This window comes from Atractosteus spatula, chromosome 12 (genome assembly GCF_055471065.1).
Source record: "Atractosteus spatula isolate fAtrSpa1 chromosome 12, fAtrSpa1.hap1, whole genome shotgun sequence".
Lineage (NCBI taxonomy): Eukaryota > Metazoa > Chordata > Actinopteri > Semionotiformes > Lepisosteidae > Atractosteus > Atractosteus spatula.
In genome coordinates this window covers 10577820-10600808 of record NC_142717.1, presented here as the reverse complement: position 1 = coordinate 10600808, position 22989 = coordinate 10577820, and the positions used below count along the sequence as shown (strand labels likewise).

Below are 22989 nucleotides of genomic sequence, written 5' to 3'. Positions count from 1 at the left end.
ATGTATTCAGAAAACATTAGAATGTACAAAAAGACAAAAATGGGGAGAAGGTCAGTTGTTCAGTATAGCTTTCCTAAAAATGGGTTTCAGTGTTTGTGCCAGATAAAATTACTGTATGAGCAGAAAAAAGAAAGACGGAAAACCATTACTAGAAATACTAAATAATGTATGAACAATATGCCCATTAATGTGCTCACTCAGAAGGAAGTACTCTCACAGCTATGGGAGAATTTAGCCCACAAGGAGCCACTCAAAAGCTGTCACTTGAATCTGTGCCCAGTCCCTAAATGGTGCTGGTGCAAAAAAGTATTGCCATTTTTGTGTACTTGACTTGCTTAAAAATATTCCATATCAGTTGTCACTCAGTCAAAATAAATCGCACAATTAAACTGGTTAAATAGTACCGATGAAACACCACCTTTGGGTTAAGTTTATTCACTTGGCAGTATGATATTTCACAATTAATGACGTGTTTCTATTTTGTGATCTGTGAGAATTCATTTTATACCATCAGGGTAATACAGTATATGTGTTAGGTTATGTAGAATTATGCAGTTGTTGTTAGATCCATTTATGTTTTATTATAAACCACATCAGAGTAACTTTCCAGGTTACATCAGGCAAATAAAATACCTGATAGGGGAAATGGTGTTTTTTTTTCCTGTTATGAATGTTTGCCTGTGTACGCTGTGGTTATACTGTTTTTCATTTAATCTAAATAAGTGCTTCTCTGCAATATTATGTAAAAGAGTAGAGGGGCAGTGTGGTCTGCATACTTTGTGCAGACCTTACAGATTTTTGGAAATGTAATTGTAGAGAATATACTGAGCAATGAAGTATGCTTCTTGGTACAGTACAAATACATTTGATCAAATTTATCAGTTACTATGGTTTTTATGATTGCTTAGCATTTTGCTTCAAATATTTTCCCGTGTTGAGGATCCTAAACAAATGTTCAGTTCATTTTTGGAATGCCGTGGACCATATAGTATTTTTTTGGCATAGCTGCTATTTTGTGCACTCTTCTGACAGGAAGAAATATGGACTGAAATGTTGCAAAGAGGAAAGCAGTGTAAGCCACCATACTGCAGGCCATATGCTGCAATGCGAAATGTTGCAAAAGTTTCAAGTGTGCTGTTTTTCCCAGATGTCTCTGATTGCAGAATCCTTTATCCTCGCATTTACCAAGTTGAAGATGCTGAGGTTTAGTTTTTTTTCTTTGAATAACCCTACTGAACAATATAGAACCTTTCCCCCGCATCTTGTGTCTTACTGTCTTCTGGAATGTATTCAAAACTCTTCTGATGGGGTGTAACGACGTCTTTGTTATAAAGTTGGTATTGGGGTGTGTGGCAAGTTAGTTACATTGCAACATTTGTCAAGACCTTGTATAAATGCTAGTTCGTAAAGAAGTTAACAATGTGTTATCTTTCAGTATTAAGCGGAATATTTGTAACAACATAGGAAGCCAGTGCTTTAAAAAAAGCTTTCAAATCTTTGTTACAATGTGTTAAACTTCAGTCATCTGTATTGTTTGCCAACCATATCTAAACACTGCTCTGTGAAGCAATTTAGAGGGTGTGGGTATGCTATTTTTATTGCATTATTGTGACCCTAGTAAAATTGTTTAACACCACTCCTGACTTTAATTTTCCCTTTGCAATTTCTTTTCAATCAGATATGGTATACTAGTGGACCCAATCCAAGTGGTTTCACTGTTCTTAAAGGACCCTTATAGCTGGCCTGCTCCATGCCTTGTAATTGGTATGTATTCATTATTTCTGTGGTGTGGATTTTCAGTAGTGTTTTTCAAGTACAGTGTGTGTGGATTTTAGCTTGCCTGAAAGGATTTTCCTTCTGTTCGTTCTGGAGAATGCTGTAGTTTTTACAAGAAAGTTTATTACTTCCTGATTTTCGACTATCATCTCCAGAGGTATCTCCCCTGTCCTAGTTAATACACTGTGGAATACAACATCTAAAATAATTATTTTAATGTTTTGTTACATACACATTCCATGGTGCCATGTTATGTAAAGGTTGACCTTGGTGTTTGTTTCTGCAGAATACACTATTTTACTCAGTTGTAATAAAATGGTCACAAAAGTACTTAGTTTCCTTTGACTTTTCTGGGTGGCCTAATCATGAAGAAAAGATGGTAAAATATAAAGTTGAAAAATTGAATATCACATATCTTTGAGAGTGCCATGAAAAAAGCAATAACCTCTTCCACTCTCAAAAAGGTGTTAGTGCTCTGGAGTAGCTAATCATCTCCCAGTTTCTTGACATTCTGTCTGCATCACCTAGAGAAATGACAGCAGTCAGCGCTTTAACGATGGTTTTTCATTTTTATTAATTTTCTTGACTTCAACAACAAGAAAATGGGAGAAAATGACGATTCTTCCCAGCAGTATTGTAAATGTACTATAAACACTGTTGTGGTAAGAACTCAAGGATGCTTGACAGTAAATCCTACTGATGCTTCACAGTAAATCCTACTAATAGCCTTCTTCCTCTGTTTTGCTGTAGATCAGCTTAGCCGTTGTTAATGTCCAAAAGATGGTATTTCTTTACAAAACTTTGTAAAAGTACTTTCCCTACATGTGATAGTGGTGATGTAGACATAGACATAAATGTTTTAACTGGTTTGATAATTAGAATTCACAAGCCTTTTTTGCTTTTTAAAACATTTTGTTGAACTGCCTGCAATTAGCCTATCCACCCAAAAATAATAATGCCGGGAACATGTCCTGTTGCGAGAATGCTAACTTCTGTTCTTTTGCTTTTCTGTCCCAGTGTCAAATACATTTATAATCATAGCTTTGTACACTGAGAGGAAGCTGTCTGTGGTGAGTATAATCCCATAAAATGAATCTTTTTTACAGTGGATTTCTGTTAGTGTTGCAGGAAAATGTAGTATTGGCTGTAAAATGTCTGTTTGAATTCATTGAGGTGAATTAGAAAGCTTTATGATTTGTTAATTTACAATTTAGGAATGCATTTTATTAAATGGTTTGTTAATTCAGTGCAGTACTGTCTTTTTTTCCATTCAATATGCAGTACTTATAATGGATTTCTATTAGTGTTGCAGGAAAATGCAGTGATGGCTGTAAAATGTCTGTTTGAATTCATTGAGGTGAATTAGAAAGCTTTATGTTTTGTTAATTTACAATTTAGGAATGCATTTTATTAAATGGTTTGTTAATTCAGTACATTACGGTCTTTTTTTCCATTCAATATGCAGTACTGTGCAAACAAGGGTTGTTATCTCTATAGATGTGACCTAATAAATGACTTATAACCGTTGCATCATGGTACAATATTGTAACTGTACATTTTGACTCTACACTCTATGCTTTAGGATTTTTATAATGAATGTCTGTAAAACATTCCACAAGTTTAGATTTGTTGAATTCTTCTCTGATATGGCCCATATAGACTCAGTCCAATTCATGTAATGATTTTGAGAATTAAATGAGAATTAAATTCTTGTTTTGAAGTGTTTGCAACCCAAATGTCTTCACAGTACTGCTTATATAGTGCAGAATTGATGGATCACTATTATGAGCTCTCTAGCGAAACAGTGTATTTTTTTACTAATCAATCTCGGTGTCAGTCATACACTCTTAGCTTGTTCTTTCATTGAGTATAAGAAATTGAGTCCATGTTTCTTTTCAGCAGTACATTTCTTTCTCTCAACACTGTACCGCGTTGCCTTTCATATGCTTGCATCGTCATTTCATTGTTTAAAAACAAACACCTTCGTTTCCTCTGTACACAATAATTTGAGGGGCAGCTGTTATCAGTGTAATTACTTACTTGGTTAAAAAGAACGTTATGTTACACTTTGAGTATACCAGCCAATAAGGAAGAACATATTTGCATATGAATTGTCAGAGCACCCAACGCATCACATATTTGTATCGGATGACACAGGGCAGAATAATGATATCCGTTTCTGTGACAAAGTACTTTTGAGTTTAACCAGTGGCTGTGATTTGCACCTTTCCACAGGGTACTTTTTCTGAGAGGGTTGGGCTGTTTGTTCACTTCCTCAACCTTTCCACGATCCTCTGTTTCCCTGCTGCTGTTGTGTTAATGGTTAACTCCATGACTCCAGGTAAGCTTCTAGAAATATAGCATCACACTTTAAAAAGTTGGTTCTTCTTGCTGTGTGTTGCTATGAAATGCATTTGTCTAAGTGCACGTACAGATACATAAGAAGTAAAGCTGTTTGAAACAGATCCGTCTTCAGCTAATATTTAAACTAGGGGACAGTAGGGGCTTGTTTTAACAGTAGCCACCAGTGTCCCAGTGTAAGGCTGTAGCACAGCCCTAGAGCATTCCTGCTATTGTAGCTGGCTTAGGGAGAAGAATTGAACATGTTACACAATCCAAGGATCTTAGCTGCACCTCAGAGGTACAAACGGTCAGTAGATCAGGCAGGTTGTCAGGGCTGATTGTGTTAAGTTCATGGATTTCATTAGGAGAAACATCTTGAACCTGCTCCAGATTCTGACAGGCAACCGGTCAAGACCGCAGTAATGACCTTAATTAGAAAGTCTTGTGTCCAAGGGAATGCTGATGCATGACAAGGTCAAAGGCAGAATGGCAGCCTGCAGGTGTTTCTTTCAGGCCTGAAAAAGAGGTGGTTTGAGGCAAATATGGTGATGCACTGAAACGTGTTTTTTGTGGTATTGTGAGGCAGCTACTTCTCTCCCTCTTGATTCAATATGATAAGCCACGCGTTTCTTTCATTTGCTAGCAAAGAGCTCTTTATCAAGTGCTCTCTGTCTTTCTCCAGTTGGTGAGTTGTGTAGAAAACAGGGGATGAAGAATAATATACATCACACGCTGTTCTGTTGTAAATTTAAACCATTGTTACCTTGGGAAAGTACTTAATGGCGTATTTTTTCCTCTCATCTGTTAACGCCACAGGGAGTGACAAAGATCCACCATCTGTCAGTTGTTCCTCACACAGGGCGGCTGTTTATATATATCAAGGTCAGGGGAGTGAGCTGCTGTAGTCTCTTGACAAGTGAGCACCAGCCTTATCTTGGTGGCAGTGCCATCCATTGGAGCTCTAACAAGGGCCTTTTCCACTGACCACATGGTCATTATTAAAAAAGCCAGTAGTCTGTCTTGACAGGCATTGGTGTCTCGTTTCTTTGACCTGCTGCTGGTGTTTTTGTTGTTTTGGTCGGTTGGTCAAGCCAAAATAATCATGCAGGCAAAAACAAGAACAACATGCAGTTTTGAAGGCTTCCGAGCACGTCCCTACCCACACAATGTAGAAAGGCAACCTGCGTTAGTAAATCAAGCTCTAGACAGTGGCAAGGCTTGAAAGTCAGTGGTGGCAAGGAGATGGGATTCTGTTTCACTTCAGCGGAGTAAACAGTGGAAACTAAAATGATGACCTAGTAGACTATGAGCCAATCAATTTTAGAAGAAGAGCCGTTAGCCGTACTGGATGTGTGTGTCTGTGTGTGTTCACTGGTTCCTGAGCTCTAACAGTCACACAATGTCACACAGCTCATGCCAGCAAATGTTCAGTGGGCCTAAAGTCTCTAGCAAGTTGGACATCCATGCAGAACCGTCACATTCTCATTCCGCAAGAAAGCCATTGTTACACAAGCAGGGTAACCAGTGTGTCGTCCTGCTAGAATATTGTATCAGGACGAGATCACAGAAAGGGCAACAGGACCACCTAGGATCCTGTGTAGATCATCCGCAGTGTAGAGATCCCAGTCAGGTTGAGATCAGTAATTGCAGGCGAAGTCCTTTAAAGACAAGGCACTCCTGCCCAGACCACCACACTTGGACCACCCTCGGATTTGTCTGTTGTACACAAAGAGGATAGTTCTCTACACATCTGTGCCACACCTGCTGACATCCATCAGGGTGGTCTACAGAGAACATTCCCACGAGACCTGATTCTTCTCTAAGGAGGAGACAGGTCCACCTGTTTGACTTATTGACTCTGTGAAGCCTTCAAGCATACTGACGACACAAGGGCTTTTTTCCCTTGAGCACCATTCTCAAGAGAAAGTCTCTATTCTTTTTGTCCTCTTAAACAAATTAAATCCCCTCCACCTGTGCCAAGTTGAACACTCACTAATGAGGTGATTTAGTGCTTAAGCAGTAAGTCATTCAAGAGCATCACAGTCATGATCAATCTGTCAAAATGATGATAAAGATATTTACTCAGTATCCAAAACCTACAGTATGTAATCTATTTTACCTACAGTATGTAGTCTATTTTTTAAAAAACAAACACTTAAACAGAGGAATCAATTCCTTTTGTATTTGTATCTGACTCAGCCATCCAAAACAAACCCTATATCCAGTGTTGTGAAGTAAACAGGGATATAAGAGTGCTATTTTAAGAGAAAATGATTAAAATCAGACCTTTCTATATCTGTCTTAAAAACACATCCATCCATTTCCTAACTGCTGTATCCAATAAGGCAAGCAACAGAGCCAGGACCAGTTTTCTCAGAAGCCAATTAGGTTTCTTATGTCTTTGGACTGTTAGAGGACTGTTTACCCGGAGTAAACCCATTCAAACACAGGGAGAACATACAAACTCCACTCAAATAGCATGCCAGGAATTGAACTCGGGGCAGAATTTCAATTCATTTTTAAGTTTTTCAATAAGATAATATTTGTTCTTTCCTTTCCTGAATGCAACATCACTGAGCTCTGTACTTCGGGAAGAGTGTAAAGTCTTTTATTTCTTTGCAAATATGAGGTTAGGTGGTACAGCCCTTGCTGCAGCATAACAAGACATTTGTAAATTACCAGTAGATCAGTTTACATTACCAGTTTAAGACAGTCTTATTTAAGTTATCTGAAGTGATATATAAAAAGCTATTCTGAAATATTATGTAGTCTAAATGTTAGTAAGTAATGACTGGCCATCTGTAGTGGTGTGTAAATTGTGGTCCAAAAAAAGAAAATCTTAAATGTCTTTATTTGACCTGTTATCCTATACTATACTGTATATACCTATATTGGTCAATCACAAGCCATATTCTTTATCATGCAAACCCAGTACAAGCTGACTGACCACCAGTTCTAGTTTGGAAATGCAGGTTGCAGTTAAGAGTGAAGGTTGCGTTATGCGTGTTCCTTTTAAGCAAAGTAAGTAAAAATGAGTTGAAACTGAGAAAAGTATGTCTGAACCCAAATCATGGAGCATAAAACGTAGCGGCTGTCTGAATTTAAAATTAGCTTGGCTGAGATATTCATAATGTTAATAACTGCGGTTATATGTGGCATAGCAGCAATCTAGAAATTATATTGTAGGGTGTTTTACACATCAGCTCGAGGATTAGGCTTCTAAATGGAATGGTGTGGATTGAGGCACAGCAACGTGCAACTAAATCCCATCGAAGCCGTGACTAGAATACGGAGGCAGCGGCTTATGAAATGGAGAGAACAAAAGTATTGTCATAAAATGGAGGAGACGGCAGTATTGATGCTGGAAACCAATTTAAAATGACCGCTGGGCCTTGAAACGGATTTGTTCCCTTCTTTCTGTTTTTTTTTTTGTAATGAAACAGTTGGTGGATTATTCGTACTTGGAGTCTACACCATCCTGTTCCTGAAGTTGTACTCCTATAAAGACGTGAACAAGTGGTGCAGGGAAATTCGGCAAGCCCACGCTCGCAGCCTGGGCAGATCGCAGTCATGTAAGTCCGCTTCCACAACGGCCGTGTTATCTAACCTTCCCCGAGCTGTAGATGAACAGAGGCCTCAAGAATATTAAACACAATGGGAGAAAAAGTTTATTTTCGAGGCTGAGCTTTTTGGGTTTTTTTTTTATTGTTTATGAAATTCAGGATTTTTTACCATGTAACCATTTGGGATTTATGTCAGTGAGCTGCTATGATCAGCAAAACTTGAGTCACAGAACGCAGTGCCTACCATTTGTAACCACCCAGGGGTCCTCATAATTTACTGAGCTGTCTCGCCTCCCGAACTCTTGTGTAACGCAAGGAATGACGATGACCTTCCTATATTGCCTCTTGCATCTGAACAAAAAAAAATCCGCAATCAGGTTTATATGACTAATGTATAAATACATTTTGTGACCCACTGTTTACTGATGAGGTGTTACCTGTGAAGACGTTTTCTCTTTTTGCAAATTTTTCTCCTTAATTTTTTTAATCAGTTTTAAGCCTCTGCGGTGGTTACTGTCCTCTGCTGGTGTGTCAACGAATAGCAGGATGAATATGAATCCAGTTGAATGTGCTCTTTATTAATTATTATGCAATGGGAGGGAGTGAGGTAACAGGTTTTTGAGGGCATGATTAAGTTCTGTCTGAAATAAAATGTTCCATAATTGTGCTTTTAAGCACATGTTTTCAAGCAGTTTGGATAAGAAATCTCATTTTGGGCTGAATTTTATCATCCTGGCCAAATACATCTTGAAAAAAACCCCCAAAAACTGTTGTGTAAGACAGTGAAGCAGTAATTCCAGATTCTTGCCTTTGTGGTGCTACTCTTACATAAACATTTAACATGTCTCATAAGGACGACTTTATTAGAAAAGGCAATCTGCTCACGATTATTATGATCTTTTGAATGACCATTTATAATGTCTACCCATATTGGAGAATTTTCTGACAGTGACATAAGTGTCTGTGGCTAATGTTGAATAAGAATTGGAATGTTAGTTCTGAGTGAAGCACTCAAAAAAAAATCTGATCTTTGGAATCATTCTCTTAAATGTGTAAACTTATAGGACCAGAAAAGTTTTCTCTTGTGTTTTCAGATGAGGCCCTTCTTTGTACTGATAGCATTGAATCCTGTATTTAAACAGATCCAATGGTCGAGAAGGCTAATGGCTCAGCAGTTCAGGCTCAGACAACCTATCCTGGGAATCTCACACACAGAGGTCAGTAAGGAAGTACTGAGCTTGAAGGATGAGGAGAATGGTGTTATACGTACCATGATGGGTGCATTTTCACACACAGGATTTCTCATTTTGTCCGTTTGCTCTTTTTGTCCGTGTTCCAGATATGTACTATTTTATTTTTGCGCCCACCCTGTGCTACGAGTTAAATTTTCCCCGCTCTCCTCGAATACGCAAGCGCTTCCTCTTGAGGAGGCTTTTTGAAATGGTGAGTTGTACTTCAGAGTGTTCACGTTCGTCTTGTCCTGGTGCCTTAGCTTGTTTTCAGTGCTGCAAACAGCCGGTTCAGTACCGTGCTGACGGGCAGGATGACTCTTGCTTGGAACCTAGATTGTACTTTGGTTTGTAAGACTGGAAGTAACTCGAGCTAGTTCTCCAAAATTACATTTGAGTTAAAAGTTAAGTTTCATTTTTCCGGGTTTGCTTGCTAGATTTGCACCTTTAAATCTGGACATTTTCTGAAATAAAAACTGCAAATAAAAAGCTTTGAAAGCCATGCTGTAAGCATTGAACTTCTCCTGGCAGCACAGTAAGCTATTCTTTCTACCAAAAAAAACGAAGAAGCTCAGCCAGACCACACAGTGCTTACCATGGTGAGGAGTGTTCCATGTTCACTTTTTTACTTTGCCCTATAAATATCATAAAAAACAGAGATCATTCCATAGCCCTAGAGCAATATTGAGCAGTTTTACTGTTTTTTTGGAGTTTTGAATTTAAACATATTATATGAAATGTATATGGTATATTAAAGTACTTATCTTTTCTTCCAGCTTTTCTTCATACAGTTGTTGGTAGGATTAATTCAACAGGTATGTGTGGTTCAATTACAATGTGCTTTGTAAATAACACATCTAAAGCTGCGGTTCACTGTTTCTTCATATTCTCCGGAATTGAAGACTATTAGGATTGGTGTTGTTAAATGTACGAGCTTGTTTCTAAACCTCTAGATATATGTGCTTTTGAGTTCCAGGTGTTCCTAATGAGCAAAACAAGAGCAAGCAATCAGTGTATTTGCTGAAAACAGTCTCAGTTTCTTTTTCTCTTTCCAGTGGATGGTTCCAACAATTCAAAATTCCATGAAACCATTTAAGGTAAACCATCTTTCTTCAGATTTCTTATTTTTCAGACTTGTTCATTACCATCAGCAGTATCAATCTTGTCTGTCGTTTTTTTAGGACATGGACTTTTCAAGAATGATAGAGAGGCTCTTGAAGCTGGCTGTAAGTACTGAAGGAATATGACATTCATAAAATCATAAAATGATGACATTTTCGGCGACAGATATTTCATAATTACAGATTTCCTGCTAATTTAGTTGTCTACAATCCTATACACCAGATAAGGAACAGGTCAAGGTAATTCCATGCTGGTAAAAAAATCACAATATTGTACACCTGAAGAAGGCTCCACAGCCGAAACGTTGCGTGTCTTTTCTTTTCCTATCAGCATGGGATGAACCTTTAAATGTTCCTTTGCAGCCTACGCATGCTGACGCATGATCGGGTGGAAGTTTGGCCACAGCACAGTTGTACACCCCTACTCATTTCGTTAAATGGCTTGGGGTTTTTAATGAGAATCAGGACCTCGGTTTTACATCTCATCAGAAAGACAGTGCCCCTTTTTTACAGTATAGTATCCCCAATCACTATACTTGGGCATTAGAACCCACATAGGGTGAGCACTCCCTGCTAGTCCCAATAACGCCTCTTCCAGCAGCAACCTTAGCTTTCCCAGGAGGTCTCCTGTCCGGGTACTAGTCAGGCTCACACCTGCTGAGCTCGATTAGGTTGCCAGTTGTGAGTTACAGTATAGCTGCTGGCGAATGATGGGATGGGAGTTTCTCAACTGGGAGTCACTGGTGTTGACGACAGCCCGGGCCGGTTCTGGTGGAGTACACCCACTGGCTCAGAAAACCCCGAACAGAACCATTCACTACGTCGCCTGAAAGCAAGCTGGCAAGGCCCTGGCTTGTGCTAAAAACAAGAACATATTTATGGATGATAGCATGGAATAATAATTCAACTTTATTGTATATAGCACCTTTACAAGTGGTATCTCAAAGAGCTTTACAAGTTGAAGAAAATGTACACAAGAGAGGAGACAGCAGAATTACACAATTACTATAAGGGTTTGGAATATACTAATAAAGGGGCTGACACAGAACCAGTTGAATAAAAGCCCTTCTAAAGAAGAAGGTTTTGAGGCCTGAAAACCTGAAAATGGAATATTTCCTCACGATTTGAATGACCAGGCTGTGTATGTGTGTTTTTGTTTCAAAGCATTTTAAAAAGCACAGGGTTTCCCTTTTCGCCTTTAATCCCAACAGGTTCCCAATCACTTAATCTGGCTGATATTTTTCTATTGGTTTTTCCACTCCTCCATGAATTTTGTAGCTGAGCTCATGCAGTTCGGAGACCGCGAGTTCTACAGGGACTGGTGGTATGTACAAACACGTTACTTTGTGTGATTGCCTCATGCCTGATAACTCCTTAGAGCAAATTTGTGAAATTTGTTAGATTTGTGAAACCACAAATTAAGTACAGACTGTTAAATACAACTTCTTTGTAGCCTCAAATCTAGGTATTGTAAGGTAAACTTACAAAAGTGTTTTCATTTTACAGCAAAATTAATAGATATAGTTCTATCTCTTTCATTCTATAGTTACTGTATGATATTTCTTGGGTTTAATAAACTGATCTACTTCAATGAGGTTTGATAAGGGATGCGGGAATATATTTTGAGAGTCAAAGTGGGTGCATCCTGCAGTAAAGGTTAAGAACCTCTTAAAGGAATAGATGTGCTGTGCTGTTACTTGGAAACCTATTGTCCAACACCAGAAAATGGACAAGATGAACAGAGCAAAACAACAAACATAGCAAATTAACATTTGAGCTTTTTGTTCTCTGTAAATATCAGGTGGAGGGACACATTCCAGATGAATCTGTTACACGCTATCTCAGCTATTTTTGTATCTGAGAGCAATCTGTGATGGTTTCTGTGCAAATATTTGTCATTGTCATGACATTTAAAGAAATTGAACATCACTCCATCATAGTCGGTGATGGAAGATTTTGTGGAAATACTGTAGCTTAGCTTAGTTTCTCCCATAAGAAAGAATTGCATAAGTTAAATTACACTGTAGACTAGAATCTGATTGGTTGTTGTAAGACTTGGTATCCTGGGCCTGGATAACCACACATAAGTGTAGCATCTCTGTGTAACACAATATGAAAAGTACATCAGTAAGATTAGTGAACGTGCATTTCTCTGACCCACTTCTCTCAGAATTACAGAAAATAAGATTCACCTTTCTTTATTATATGAATAATATATGAATAATATACACCTACTAGAATTTCTAAAATTCTGCCTGGTGCTGTGTCGAGGGCGGGGGATATTGGTTTTAAAAATTGTCCCCTCAATGCAGTAAGCCAACATGAACATTACATTTTTTTTTCCAGCTTTTTAGTTTATTACTATGAAAAGTAATAAATGTCGAGGGGCATAGCTAAGATTACGGATTAAAAAAAAATACTTGAGTTGCTAGTAATGAGCTGTGAAAAGATTTGCTATTTATAATTTGAAATGCTTAGCAGGGAATTTAGGCAATCCTCTGCCTGATTTCCTACACTTTTTAATAATAGAAGCAGTGAGTCACAAGCCTTGGAAATGAGCTGTTTTTTTTTTTACTGCAGCTGTGAGGAAGCCGGTCTGTTCATCAAATTATGAATCTATATGTATTGTAAAGTATTGCTAAAAATGTTTTTTACATAGACCCTAAGATAATCTCAGTAATAAATCATCTTTTGACTGGTCTTGTCTTTGCTTCAGGACTGATGTCTCTAGGAAACCATTTTTTTTTGCTAAAAAGCTTAAGTGGTTGTTGGCCTGGAGTGCTAGTGATAAGGGCATTGACAGCAGCAGAAATCTAGGACACATGTAATTTCATAAATGTATCTTGGGTTTCCTAACAAGTTTTAATCTTGTTTATTTCTGGGGAAAAAGTCCTCGTGAAGAGTCAGGACAAGAAATATTATGGCACAGTGAAATATTTACTAAATTCAAAGCTGACGAATACTGCTGTTGGAATATTTACCACAATCTTGAGGTTTTTTTTGAAGTCTTCAACAAAAGCTAATTTATTTAAGGAAGGACTGTTTTTCATCACTCCGCAGGCTTTGAAGGCTCGCGATCTTCAGATAAATTTCAGTCTTGACACAGGATATTTATGTTGTGTGAATCAAGGCACAGCATAGGCTCATATTTCACATGCAATGAACAGGTCTTGCATTTTTCAGGAACTCTGAAACGGTGACATACTTTTGGCAGAACTGGAATATTCCTGTCCACAAGTGGTGCCTCCGGTAAGTCTCATAATCTTAGGCATTGAAGGTTTTAATTTAGGCATTTTAATTAAAATACTGTCACTTGTACAAGTAATCTGCCTACAGGCACATATTTCTTTTACTAAAGTTATCTAACATTGTCATTTTTGACAGTTGTTTTTTACCATAGTAAAAAAAAATGCTTGACAGTCACCATTAGATCATTTCTCAGAATGAGGAAAAAATAATCATGGCAAAGAACAACTTAGAAGGGTTATTTCTTTTTAAATGATAGGGATGTTAATAGTGAATTCCAAGGAAAATAATTTCTAAAATTTTCATAAATCATGAAGCTGGCAATGTTACTTAAAAAATATTCTAAAACATTTCGGGCAAAGAAAGACGTGTTCAGCAGTTTCCGAGCTCAGTTTTGTCAGAACCTAATTTGAGTTCGTACTTCCTCAGTGATTTATTATTAATCTCATTATTTTCTTTGAAGCCACTTTTACAAACCCATACTGAAGAGAGGAGTGGGTAAATGGGCAGCACAGACTGCTGTATTCCTGGCTTCAGCTTTCTTTCATGAGGTAAGGACTGACAGTTCATCTGCACATTCTCCTGGAAGCCTTGCATCCCTGGTAACAGATTGAGATTTATTCTCCTTTTTTTTGGCATTTCAAACCCTCCTCTCATCAATAATGGATTGAAATTCCATTTCACATACAAATCTGATCAGCAAAACTTTTCAGCTGTAATTGGCTTGTCTGATAAGACCCCTGAAAATAAATGTCTATAAGGGGATATAAAATAAATGCAGTACTGTTTTGGGAATACTGAAAAATAATTAAACGTCCTTGTTCTTTGAAAAGCATTATTGCATTTATTTTAGAATTTTTGCTACCTTTTCACCTTTCTCATGGTTCAAGATACTAATAACATCTGGTGGGAATCCTACCCAGTATTTGAGAACTCCTGATTTTCTTATATTTACTTTTTTAATGATGAACCATGATCATCACTCTCATTTAAAGACAGCTCATCACTGGTAGAAGGCAGAGTTTAAACACAGAGAGAGAAATGTTCCATTCTGTAAGACCAGCCTTTGAGCAACCAGAAAAGATTCATTCATCCAATGGAAAGATGTACTGTATGAATCCAAGCACAGTTGCTTATCTGCTAGATTCTAATCCTTCAGAAGTGGACTACTTGGCCCAACTGTGTTCTGACCCTCACAGGTGTGTTCATTTTGAATAATGACAGCAAAAATCTCAGGGGGAGAACTGTCCTTGCTGGGGTGACACCTGCTGAAGTTTGTGATTTGCACTCACCATAAAAACTAAGATGTGTCCCTTTGTTGTGTGCTGCTGACAGCTTAATCACATTTAAAAAATCACATTTCTGTGTTCTAGGTGACTGTATCCATTGTCTACATACAATGCGTGAAACACAATGCAACATGTTTTTGTTTTTCAGTATCTCGTCAGTGTTCCTCTGAAGATGTTCCGCCTGTGGGCCTTCATGGGTATGATGGCGCAGGTAAGAACACAGTAAACGGTAGTTTGCCTGCAAGTTGTCTTAAAATATTGCTGCTGTTTGATGGATAAGTCACCATGCATTGTATTTTTAAAAATCCTTATTTAGACATCCCAACACTAAGACACTGTTTGCTTTCATATCTCCAACCTTTTTGTCTTCACCACCTCTGACATGCATTGGAGGTGGAGAGAGTCATTTTGTGTTTTGTTTTACAGAAAAGCTTTTAACACTTACCATTGTAAATTTGTAATATACACATCTGGAGTTATTCAACAACCACATGTTTGAGAAATGTATTTGTAATGGGATCACTCCCTTAAATGTTATATTAGCTATTCGTTAAATCTCACTTATATAACCGCCAACCAGCTGTGACACCAGTACCATTTATAGCTGTTATGAAAGTGTCAACCGTAATAAAATAAAAAGTTCTCTTGTGAATCGTCAATATAATAATATAGACTACGGTGTGAAATGTATGCACCTGTCTGTAGCTTTCAAAAATACTGAGAAGTGCCTAAGGAGGCCTTCTGTAGTATCATATAGAAACTGATAATTATTGGAGAAATTTGTGTGCAGGTAGTAATACACCATTACTACACTGTCGACATTGGCATATCAAAATGATACGCTGTGGGGTTTTTTTCCCCTAATATCTCTCTAACATGCACATAACTTTAAAAACTGTGATCTGCAATTTCAGATTCCCCTAGCGTGGTTTGTGGGCAGATTCCTGAGAGGCAACTATGGCAATGCGGCCGTGTGGATTTCGCTCATAATCGGGCAGCCCATCGCAGTGCTCATGTACGTCCACGATTACTACATTCTGAACTTCGAAGAGACCCCAGCGGCAGCTGTGCAACACTGAAACGGAGTGACTCCAGAGGGCTTGAAACACTGATGCAAAAATATCCCTTTCTAGAGTTTTATTTTTTAAATTGGGGGGGGGGGGGGGGGGCAATGTTTTCGAAATGAAATTTGGGAGGAAAAAGGTGCATTCGTTCGTCTTACTGGAATACAGCGAGGGGTTATTTGTAGAAATGGATAAAAAGGGCAATCATTTCCCGTCCAGTAACGAGGGATCTTTAAAGGAAACATGCTGGCTTTGTTCATGGCATTGCTCACAGTGGTGTTCTATTTCCTGGTACTCTGCACTTTACTACTGCAGCTTCAGGGCTCTTATAGTATGTGCATCAACTTTGAAACACTGCCCAGGCGAAATTTCAATAAACGTTTTTATGCTGTTTTTCTTTTCTTTTTTACTTGAAAACTCGACTCTTCCTGTAAAATATGATCAATGCAAAGTATCCTCTTTTTCATTGCTTTTCACAATGTCAAAGAGACATACTTGGATGCCTTATTAGATGTTACTAGATGATAATTTGACTATCATACTGTTTCTTTTTAAGGAAATTACCTATTCACACAGACACTGAAGTAATAGTAATAGGTTCAGTTTGGCTTGGTTTTGAGTAAATGCAGCAAGATCTAAAGCACCCTTTGATTCAATTTAAAGCTGCCTCAGAATTTTTTTTTCCATTGTCATTACACCAGACTTTCTGCAAACTCTATTCACAATACAACAGACCACAGTGATTTTAAATGCACTTTGTGTAGAAATGCATTGCTGTCAAATGTCTGAATTTAAGATGCAGTGTTCTTTCTTGTGTTTAACTGCACTTCTACATGTTTAGGAAGAAAATAGGAGGGAAGTATCCTGCAGTCAGTTCAATAGGAAACTGTATCGTGCAATGCCAAGGCTGCAGCTGTTTATATGGGATAAAAGTCGTGAAAATAATTTCCATTTTGTCCTACAGATCTTAGGTCTCAGTCATGGTACCTTTGATCATTTACAATATAACTGGGAAAACTGTATATTTTAAATTAAAATACAATATTAAAGTTGCTAAAATTTGTATATTAAGCAATTGCAACTTTTACAATAGGACTTCAAGATTTGCATGTTCCTTTGAGCATATGGCATGCAAAGTATTGAGCTATTTTTTGCTACAACCAATGAGTTAATTTTCTGATCTTTACAGTTCCATATACAATACTCTGCCAACACCATGGTTGTTTTTCTTTTTCATAGTTTTACACAAGGTTCTTTGAAACAAACAGTTGCAGTCATCCTGGACAATAACTGTTTTTAATCAAGTATTCATTTTGTCCTGGTCATTGTTTTTAGATGACAATGTAAGTGTGCCATTTGTTTGACAAAATCATGATACAAGTCTGCTCTAGAAGTTTAAACAAATACTGCCAGGAGTTTGGTGATGTAGCGATTAACTTGTGGTGTATTTCAAGTCATTTTAAATAGTCAGATGATTTTCTAAGTATAATACTAATGAAATAATAATGCCCACGGTTGGTATGAATCCACTCAATAAGATGGAGAAATGTAACAATTTTTAAATAATTTTAATTACATAGACAGTTCCCCAAGTATTGGTTGGAACACCTAACATCTAAAAGTATTTAAAACAACTACATATTAAGAACATTTTATACAGAAAACAGACAATTCCAGGAAACTAGCATTTATGTACAGTATGTTACCCGTCTAGTCAATGCAAAGCAAATTCAAAGGTCTGAGATTAAGCGGATCAGATTCTTTATTCACTCGTATTGAAGTTTCTATTTCCAATACCATACAGTATACTGTTTATGAAATGTTTTATATATTTCAATATTTTCAATTTTATTCCTGTTTTTATCTGCTACTGCAGTAGCTACTATATGTGTGAAATAAAAGCTTGTCTTTGGAAAAAAATTAAATATTTTTCATTCAGCAAATCCATTTCCAACAGGACTGCTTTTTTAGGAACACCTATTTGTAACAGTGAAGAAGGAGAACTTTTACCACATTTTTGTGTAGTTAAAAAGTGGGGAAAATGAAAATGATTACATAATTGTAAAATCCATGGACATCTTTTCTTAATGAAAACAGGTTAGTGTTATCAACTAAGAGCTGCTTGTAAGCTTATTAGTGTCAAAAAATAGAACATATCCAAGAAATCGACTTTTGAGTTCATGTAAATAAAATGTTAATTCAATTAACACAAGAAATAATTATGCAAATGCTTATATATAAAATTTTTATTGAGCACAGGGTATTCATAATGTTAGACAGAGGTGAACACATGGTTGGAAAAACAATAAAAATCAGTGTGTGTTATGTAGGTGTCTTAATCTCATTCTGAAGGAAGATCTGAAGATAAATTAACAGCAGGGATGGAATGGAAAATTTCACCATTTGTTACTGCTGCAAAGAAAAGAAAAACAAGGCCTTTATCTGCCTACACATTTTTAATATAAACTAGCATTTATTCTGATTGCAAGACTTTATACTGCAGTCAAGTAAATTATCCTGGTACAGAAAAACGATTTTGACTTTAGAATTATTTCAGTCCATATTACTTTATACTAAAGTCCCCACTGTGGGCAAGCTGCCAATTCACAGTAACTAAATGGGCAGTTTGAACACAGGGTGAAATCCAAGCCTTATTTTTGTTGCTCCTGTGGGATTATTGATGACTGAATGGATTTTATTACTGAAGGTAAGATTACACAGTTCATCTGATATTTCTAAAAGGCATTTGAATACCTCTTCTATAAACAGTAAGTAGAAACATCCTGTGATGAGTAAATAATGGAAAGGATAAAAAACAACTAAGCAACAAAAGTAAATCTCCTTTATTCATTTAGAGGAAACATTTATTTTTCGGAATAACTTCATAAGCGAAGACTTACCTTTGCTTTATTCTGAACAGGTAAATAGAGTTTGAATTCTGCTGGGAGCTCATCTTCGGAATACAGTCTGTCTGAGAAATACACCCTTCGAATACGACAATTTGCGTGTATCTAAAAACGGCAGACAACTTTTAGAGACTATACTTAAGTTGGCTTTCGCAGTGGTATGTTAGTACCATAATGAGGAACATTCTGTGGAAAGCTTGCTACCTCTGATTCCAAGCTTTTCGTGACTGGAGAATCCAAAGACAAATACAGTTCGATAACTGGACATCATATTCTTCCTATCCACATGTGGTATTCTTTGGGAAAACTATTCTAGATTTTTAATAACTAGTTAAAGGTAAATATCATTTATATGCCAATTGGTTTACCCTATAAAGAACAGTAATTAATGGAATGCATAAAGTATTAGCTGCTGGTACAAAACATTGTAACTATACCATAGGTGGAGTGGTTTTACAGTAAAAATGCAACTAATTATTAAGTATGCAATTTGGCACTGTGAGCAGAAAGTAGATGAACATCAACAAACGCTATGAATGGGACTTCACTCACTTACCTGTACTCGGAGTGTCTCGATGTAGTTGGTGCCGTAGGCTCGGCGCGTAAAATCTGACAGATTAAACTGAATCTGGTTCCAGCCATCATCGAGCCTCATTGGCATAGTGCAGATGAAAGGTTTCACCCGGGTGGTACTCTGGTAATTGCTTGCTCGAAAACGGCGCCTGACGTTTTTATCATCTAACACCTAGATACAAACAAGCAGCAATGGCTGTTAATTTAATGCACCTATTTCGCTATGTGAAAATGTCGGCTAACGTGTGTTTTACAATTAAATGAAGTGATGAGTAATCCATGTGAAATTAATTTGTCTAGCCATCCCTCCATTTTCTAACCAACCTTATTCTTATCCAACCTTATGGCCAAATTTCCCAATCATGGCCTCCTAATAATCCCCATCTATGAATTGGCTTCATTACTCTGTTCTCCTCCCCACTGATAGCTGATGTGTGGTGAGCCTTCTAGCGCACTATGGCTGCCGTTGCGTCATCCAGGTGGGGCTGCACATTGGTGGTGGTGGAGGGGAGTCCCCATTACCTGTAAAGCGCTTTGAGTGAAGTGTCCAGAAAAGTGCTATATAAGTTTAAGCAATTATTATTATCCAATACAAGGACACGAGGGAGCCACAGCCTATCCTGGCAAGCAACAGACGCAAAGCATCACAGCGCACACACAGACATACGCTGCAGACTCACACCAGGGACAACTTTCCCATGAGCCACACCACAACATACCAGTAGGCCTTCCGACTGTGGGAGGAAACCCACGTGAGCACGGGGAGAACATACAAACTCCATACAGATGGTACTCCAGTTGGAAATTTAACCCGAATTGCGATGCAGCAATGCTAACCACTGCGCCACTGTGTTGCTCAAGTGTCTTTATGGCCGCTGGCAAAGTAGTGTTAGAATTCTTCAAGAACATAAGGTAAATTTGTATTTCTGTCTCTGCAGCGAAACAGTTAAATGCAAAACCATGTCATGTGGTGTGGAAATACTATTGTCATCTTACCTGGACTTCAAAGGTGAAATACTTCTTTAAATTTTTGATGATCATAACCAAAAATGGCAGCTTGATACCTAGTGTTTTCTTAGGATCAGCCGGACATGTGATGTAGGTTGTGCTACAATAGAAGAAAATGGAGATTACTTTAACATCCACCTTGTCCAGTTACCAGCAAGCCAAGCAACTGACCTGCACAGATATGCAAATACTGACAAGTAAGACTTGCTCCAGACATTCTTAGGAGCATTAACATATTAACAGCAGAACTATAGCAAGTAATTAACTTCAGTTGTTCTTAATGGAGCTGGAAAATGGAAGTCACAAAGCAAAAACAAACTCATTATTAGTACTTCCAAGTCATAAAAGAAACTAAGCTTTACCATTTTCTCATTACAATCCACAAGCCTAATAGTCACAGCTGACTAAAGTTCCAAAACTCTCTCAAAATGCATTTACTGATTCAAAGCAAGCAAATTAGTTTTGTATGTGTGTGGTAAATGTTATGTGCACTCCCTGTTCTGAATCCGAAGCAATATATTCCTTTTGAGGCTTTATTTAATTATAACTTACCTCACGTTAGTACCCTCAACTTCCAGCACCAGCGACTGGATATCATTGTCTGTTATCCGTTTAATGTGGCCATTTCTCACCTAAAATAAGGAACGGTGAGTTGTATATTTTACTTGTAGAAGATGCCAGAGCTCAATGAAAGCCATACAGGGTCCTTTTTAGTAAGTCAGCAGATCTGAACCCAACCCAACATTTATGGAACAATTCTGGAGTACTGGACACACGTGGAGGCCCAACGCCACATTAAGCAGACTCTACACTGGTGTTTCCACTTAATGTCCACTATCTCCATACCCTGGTCCTAGGGGACACTGAGGCTCCTATTTTGGTTCAGCCTTGGTCCAGTGATCTTACTCACAGGCTAGACCTAATTCATTTCAGTTTTCTATTGATATCTTCTTAAATTTGCTTTTCACAGCTGTGTAGCCTACTGCCTGATGCCTAATGCTCACTATGAGAGTTTTTTGACCCCCTCTGTGTCTGTTCATCACAAATTGATTACCACTTTAGGAGGTCTTTTAGACTGTATGAGGGAGTCTTAACTCTCAAATGAATGGGAGACGGCATCACTGCATCTGCTGATGCTCTGGGAACAATATGCTTTAAGTATGCTTGAAACCAAAGAATGACTACTGAGAATCTGACAAATAAGTACAGTAGGTATGTCAATATCAGCACTAGGTATTAAAAGCTCGACTGGAACAAAGCTAGCAGTCCCAACTATACTGACACGTTTAAATTCAGTATATATAAAATTGTAAAGACATTGGCAGCTTAGTATGGCACTACATACAGTATGATGTATATGATCATAATAACGTAAAAGCCCTTTCAAAGGGGACAACGATGCTACAAGCTACATCAATTAAGCTCTCACAAAGATAGATAAATAACTTGTTTATAATTTTCAAAATTAAAAAGCTAGCATTATCACAAGGAATGCTTTTTTAAGGAATGTATATGCCCTTAATTACAATATCCATCCACAGTTATTATATTCGGAAACCCTTAAATCAGAAAGTGACTCTTCTGAGCGAATGTATTAACCTGGGCTACCAATTGTTGAATATATCATCTACTTACAAAACAGGTTATTGATTGACATGTTTCATACCTTTTTATCCCAGATCTGTAGTGGTTTGCTCCCGATGCTGTACAGAATGGACAGGAATCCACTCTGAAATGTGTTTTTAAACATCTTCTTTCTTTTTGTCTTCTTGCACTCGAACGATGGGTTTCAAACTGCTCTGCTCCTACTTTTGTGTTGTTGTGTAGGCTCCCACCAATTGACATAAAATTCAAAAGCCTGCCTCCCCTTCCTTTCCCTGCAGAATGTGATCCGAGTGGAAACCAAGACAAACACTTAAGTTCCGCTGCTAAGAGAGATTACGTTTAAAAGACGACGCGAATTTTAACTTTCATCACAAAAGGCAGCTTTGACACTTTTAATTAGCTCATTAGCTACGCTGGTGTGATGCGCAAAATTATTATTTTTTATCTTTTAGAAAAGCACCAAATGACAAAAGAAATACCGCCTGCCAAAGTATGGTCACAACAAACGAGCGATTATATTAACACGTTTCCACTCGTTAATTAAAATGTATCAATATTTAAAAGATAAAACCGCATATCCAGCAGCACACAGCAGACTGGTGCTGCATGTGCAACCTTCTCTCTCTTGTATTTTTGAGTTGCTATGAGACGCAGCGCGGGTTCCTTCCCTGTTGACACATCAAGGTTGCCATCGTAACACAAAGCTAGCTAGTTATACATTCAAATGGGCGGTACTTGCGTCAAAGCGGCGTGCATGTATATAACAAATATAAATATCTACACATTTATATTTAATGAAATATGCATCATTATTCATTGCTAAGGTGTTGATTGTACCCATGTCACTCCTGTTTTTCAATCATTTTCAACAACTGAATAGCCCGAAACTACTTCGAATAGGTAGTGAAGGTGTAAAGTTCTGAATATAAGATTGTGTGTCTCTTAACCTTGAAACCTTCGTTTTGCATTTTTAACCATCTGACCTCTGCTGTGTTATAACGTAGAACAGTACTAATTTTGTTTAAAAGATGGGAGACTCACACAAGGGAGGGGTGCTTACCAAGGGCTTATTTTTCAACTGTGCAGTGCAAAATATCTAAACTGCACATCGTAAGCAGTAAACAAAACTCAGTTTGTTTTCTGTTGTGCATTCTCCAGAAAAGTGTGTAAAGCCCAAAGATTCACTTTCTTTAATACGTTTTAAAAAAAGCAATAATAAATAATGATTTTCATTTCTGATTTATAAAGCTATTTATTGAATCAGAA

General features: G+C 37.6%; 2 protein-coding genes across 3 annotated transcripts in view; one reads left to right on the top strand and one right to left on the bottom strand.

Annotated features, from left to right (window-relative positions):
* dgat1a (diacylglycerol O-acyltransferase 1a) overlaps window positions 1-17551 on the top strand; it is a 34268-nt gene extending 16717 nt beyond the window's left edge. Inside the window, exons 4-17 of the mRNA XM_088929140.1 lie at window positions 1679-1764; window positions 2794-2846; window positions 4012-4117; window positions 7563-7691; window positions 8825-8899; window positions 9022-9125; window positions 9688-9726; window positions 9967-10008; window positions 10093-10137; window positions 11244-11356; window positions 13216-13281; window positions 13742-13829; window positions 14716-14778; window positions 15482-17551. Coding sequence (XP_088785266.1) covers window positions 1679-1764; window positions 2794-2846; window positions 4012-4117; window positions 7563-7691; window positions 8825-8899; window positions 9022-9125; window positions 9688-9726; window positions 9967-10008; window positions 10093-10137; window positions 11244-11356; window positions 13216-13281; window positions 13742-13829; window positions 14716-14778; window positions 15482-15646 — 1174 coding nt within the window. The 3' untranslated portion in view covers window positions 15647-17551. The remainder of the gene's footprint in view (window positions 1-1678; window positions 1765-2793; window positions 2847-4011; window positions 4118-7562; window positions 7692-8824; window positions 8900-9021; window positions 9126-9687; window positions 9727-9966; window positions 10009-10092; window positions 10138-11243; window positions 11357-13215; window positions 13282-13741; window positions 13830-14715; window positions 14779-15481) is intronic.
* A 311-nt stretch (window positions 17552-17862) lies between these two features.
* On the bottom strand, window positions 17863-22443 carry cfap20 (cilia and flagella associated protein 20). 2 transcript variants are annotated; one of them, XM_088929142.1, is made up of 6 exons: window positions 21785-22443; window positions 20671-20750; window positions 20107-20218; window positions 19094-19282; window positions 18532-18642; window positions 17863-18043 (listed from the first exon to the last, which is right to left on the bottom strand). In XM_088929142.1, the coding sequence occupies exons 1-6, from the start codon at window positions 21866-21868 to the stop codon at window positions 18038-18040; spliced, it is 582 nt and encodes a 193-aa protein (XP_088785268.1). In that variant the 5' UTR covers window positions 21869-22443; the 3' UTR covers window positions 17863-18037. The 2 variants fall into 2 exon arrangements, with proteins under 2 accessions (XP_088785268.1, XP_088785267.1); XM_088929141.1 differs by lacking the exon at window positions 17863-18043 and having other exon boundaries at window positions 18514-18642; window positions 21785-22439.
* Between the last annotated feature and the right edge of the window lie 546 nt (window positions 22444-22989).

Excerpts from the sequence above, each read along its gene's own strand:
- cfap20 (XM_088929141.1), bottom strand. The coding sequence starts at position 21,868 with ATGTTTAAAAACACATTTCAGAGTGGATTCCTGTCCATTCTGTACAGC. Across the intron at positions 19,283-20,106 it reads ATTTCACCTTTGAAGTCCAG|GTGTTAGATGATAAAAACGT; the intron begins GTAAGATGACAA and ends GTTTGTATCTAG. Across the intron at positions 18,643-19,093 it reads TCGAGACACTCCGAGTACAG|ATACACGCAAATTGTCGTAT; the intron begins GTAAGTGAGTGA and ends TGCCGTTTTTAG.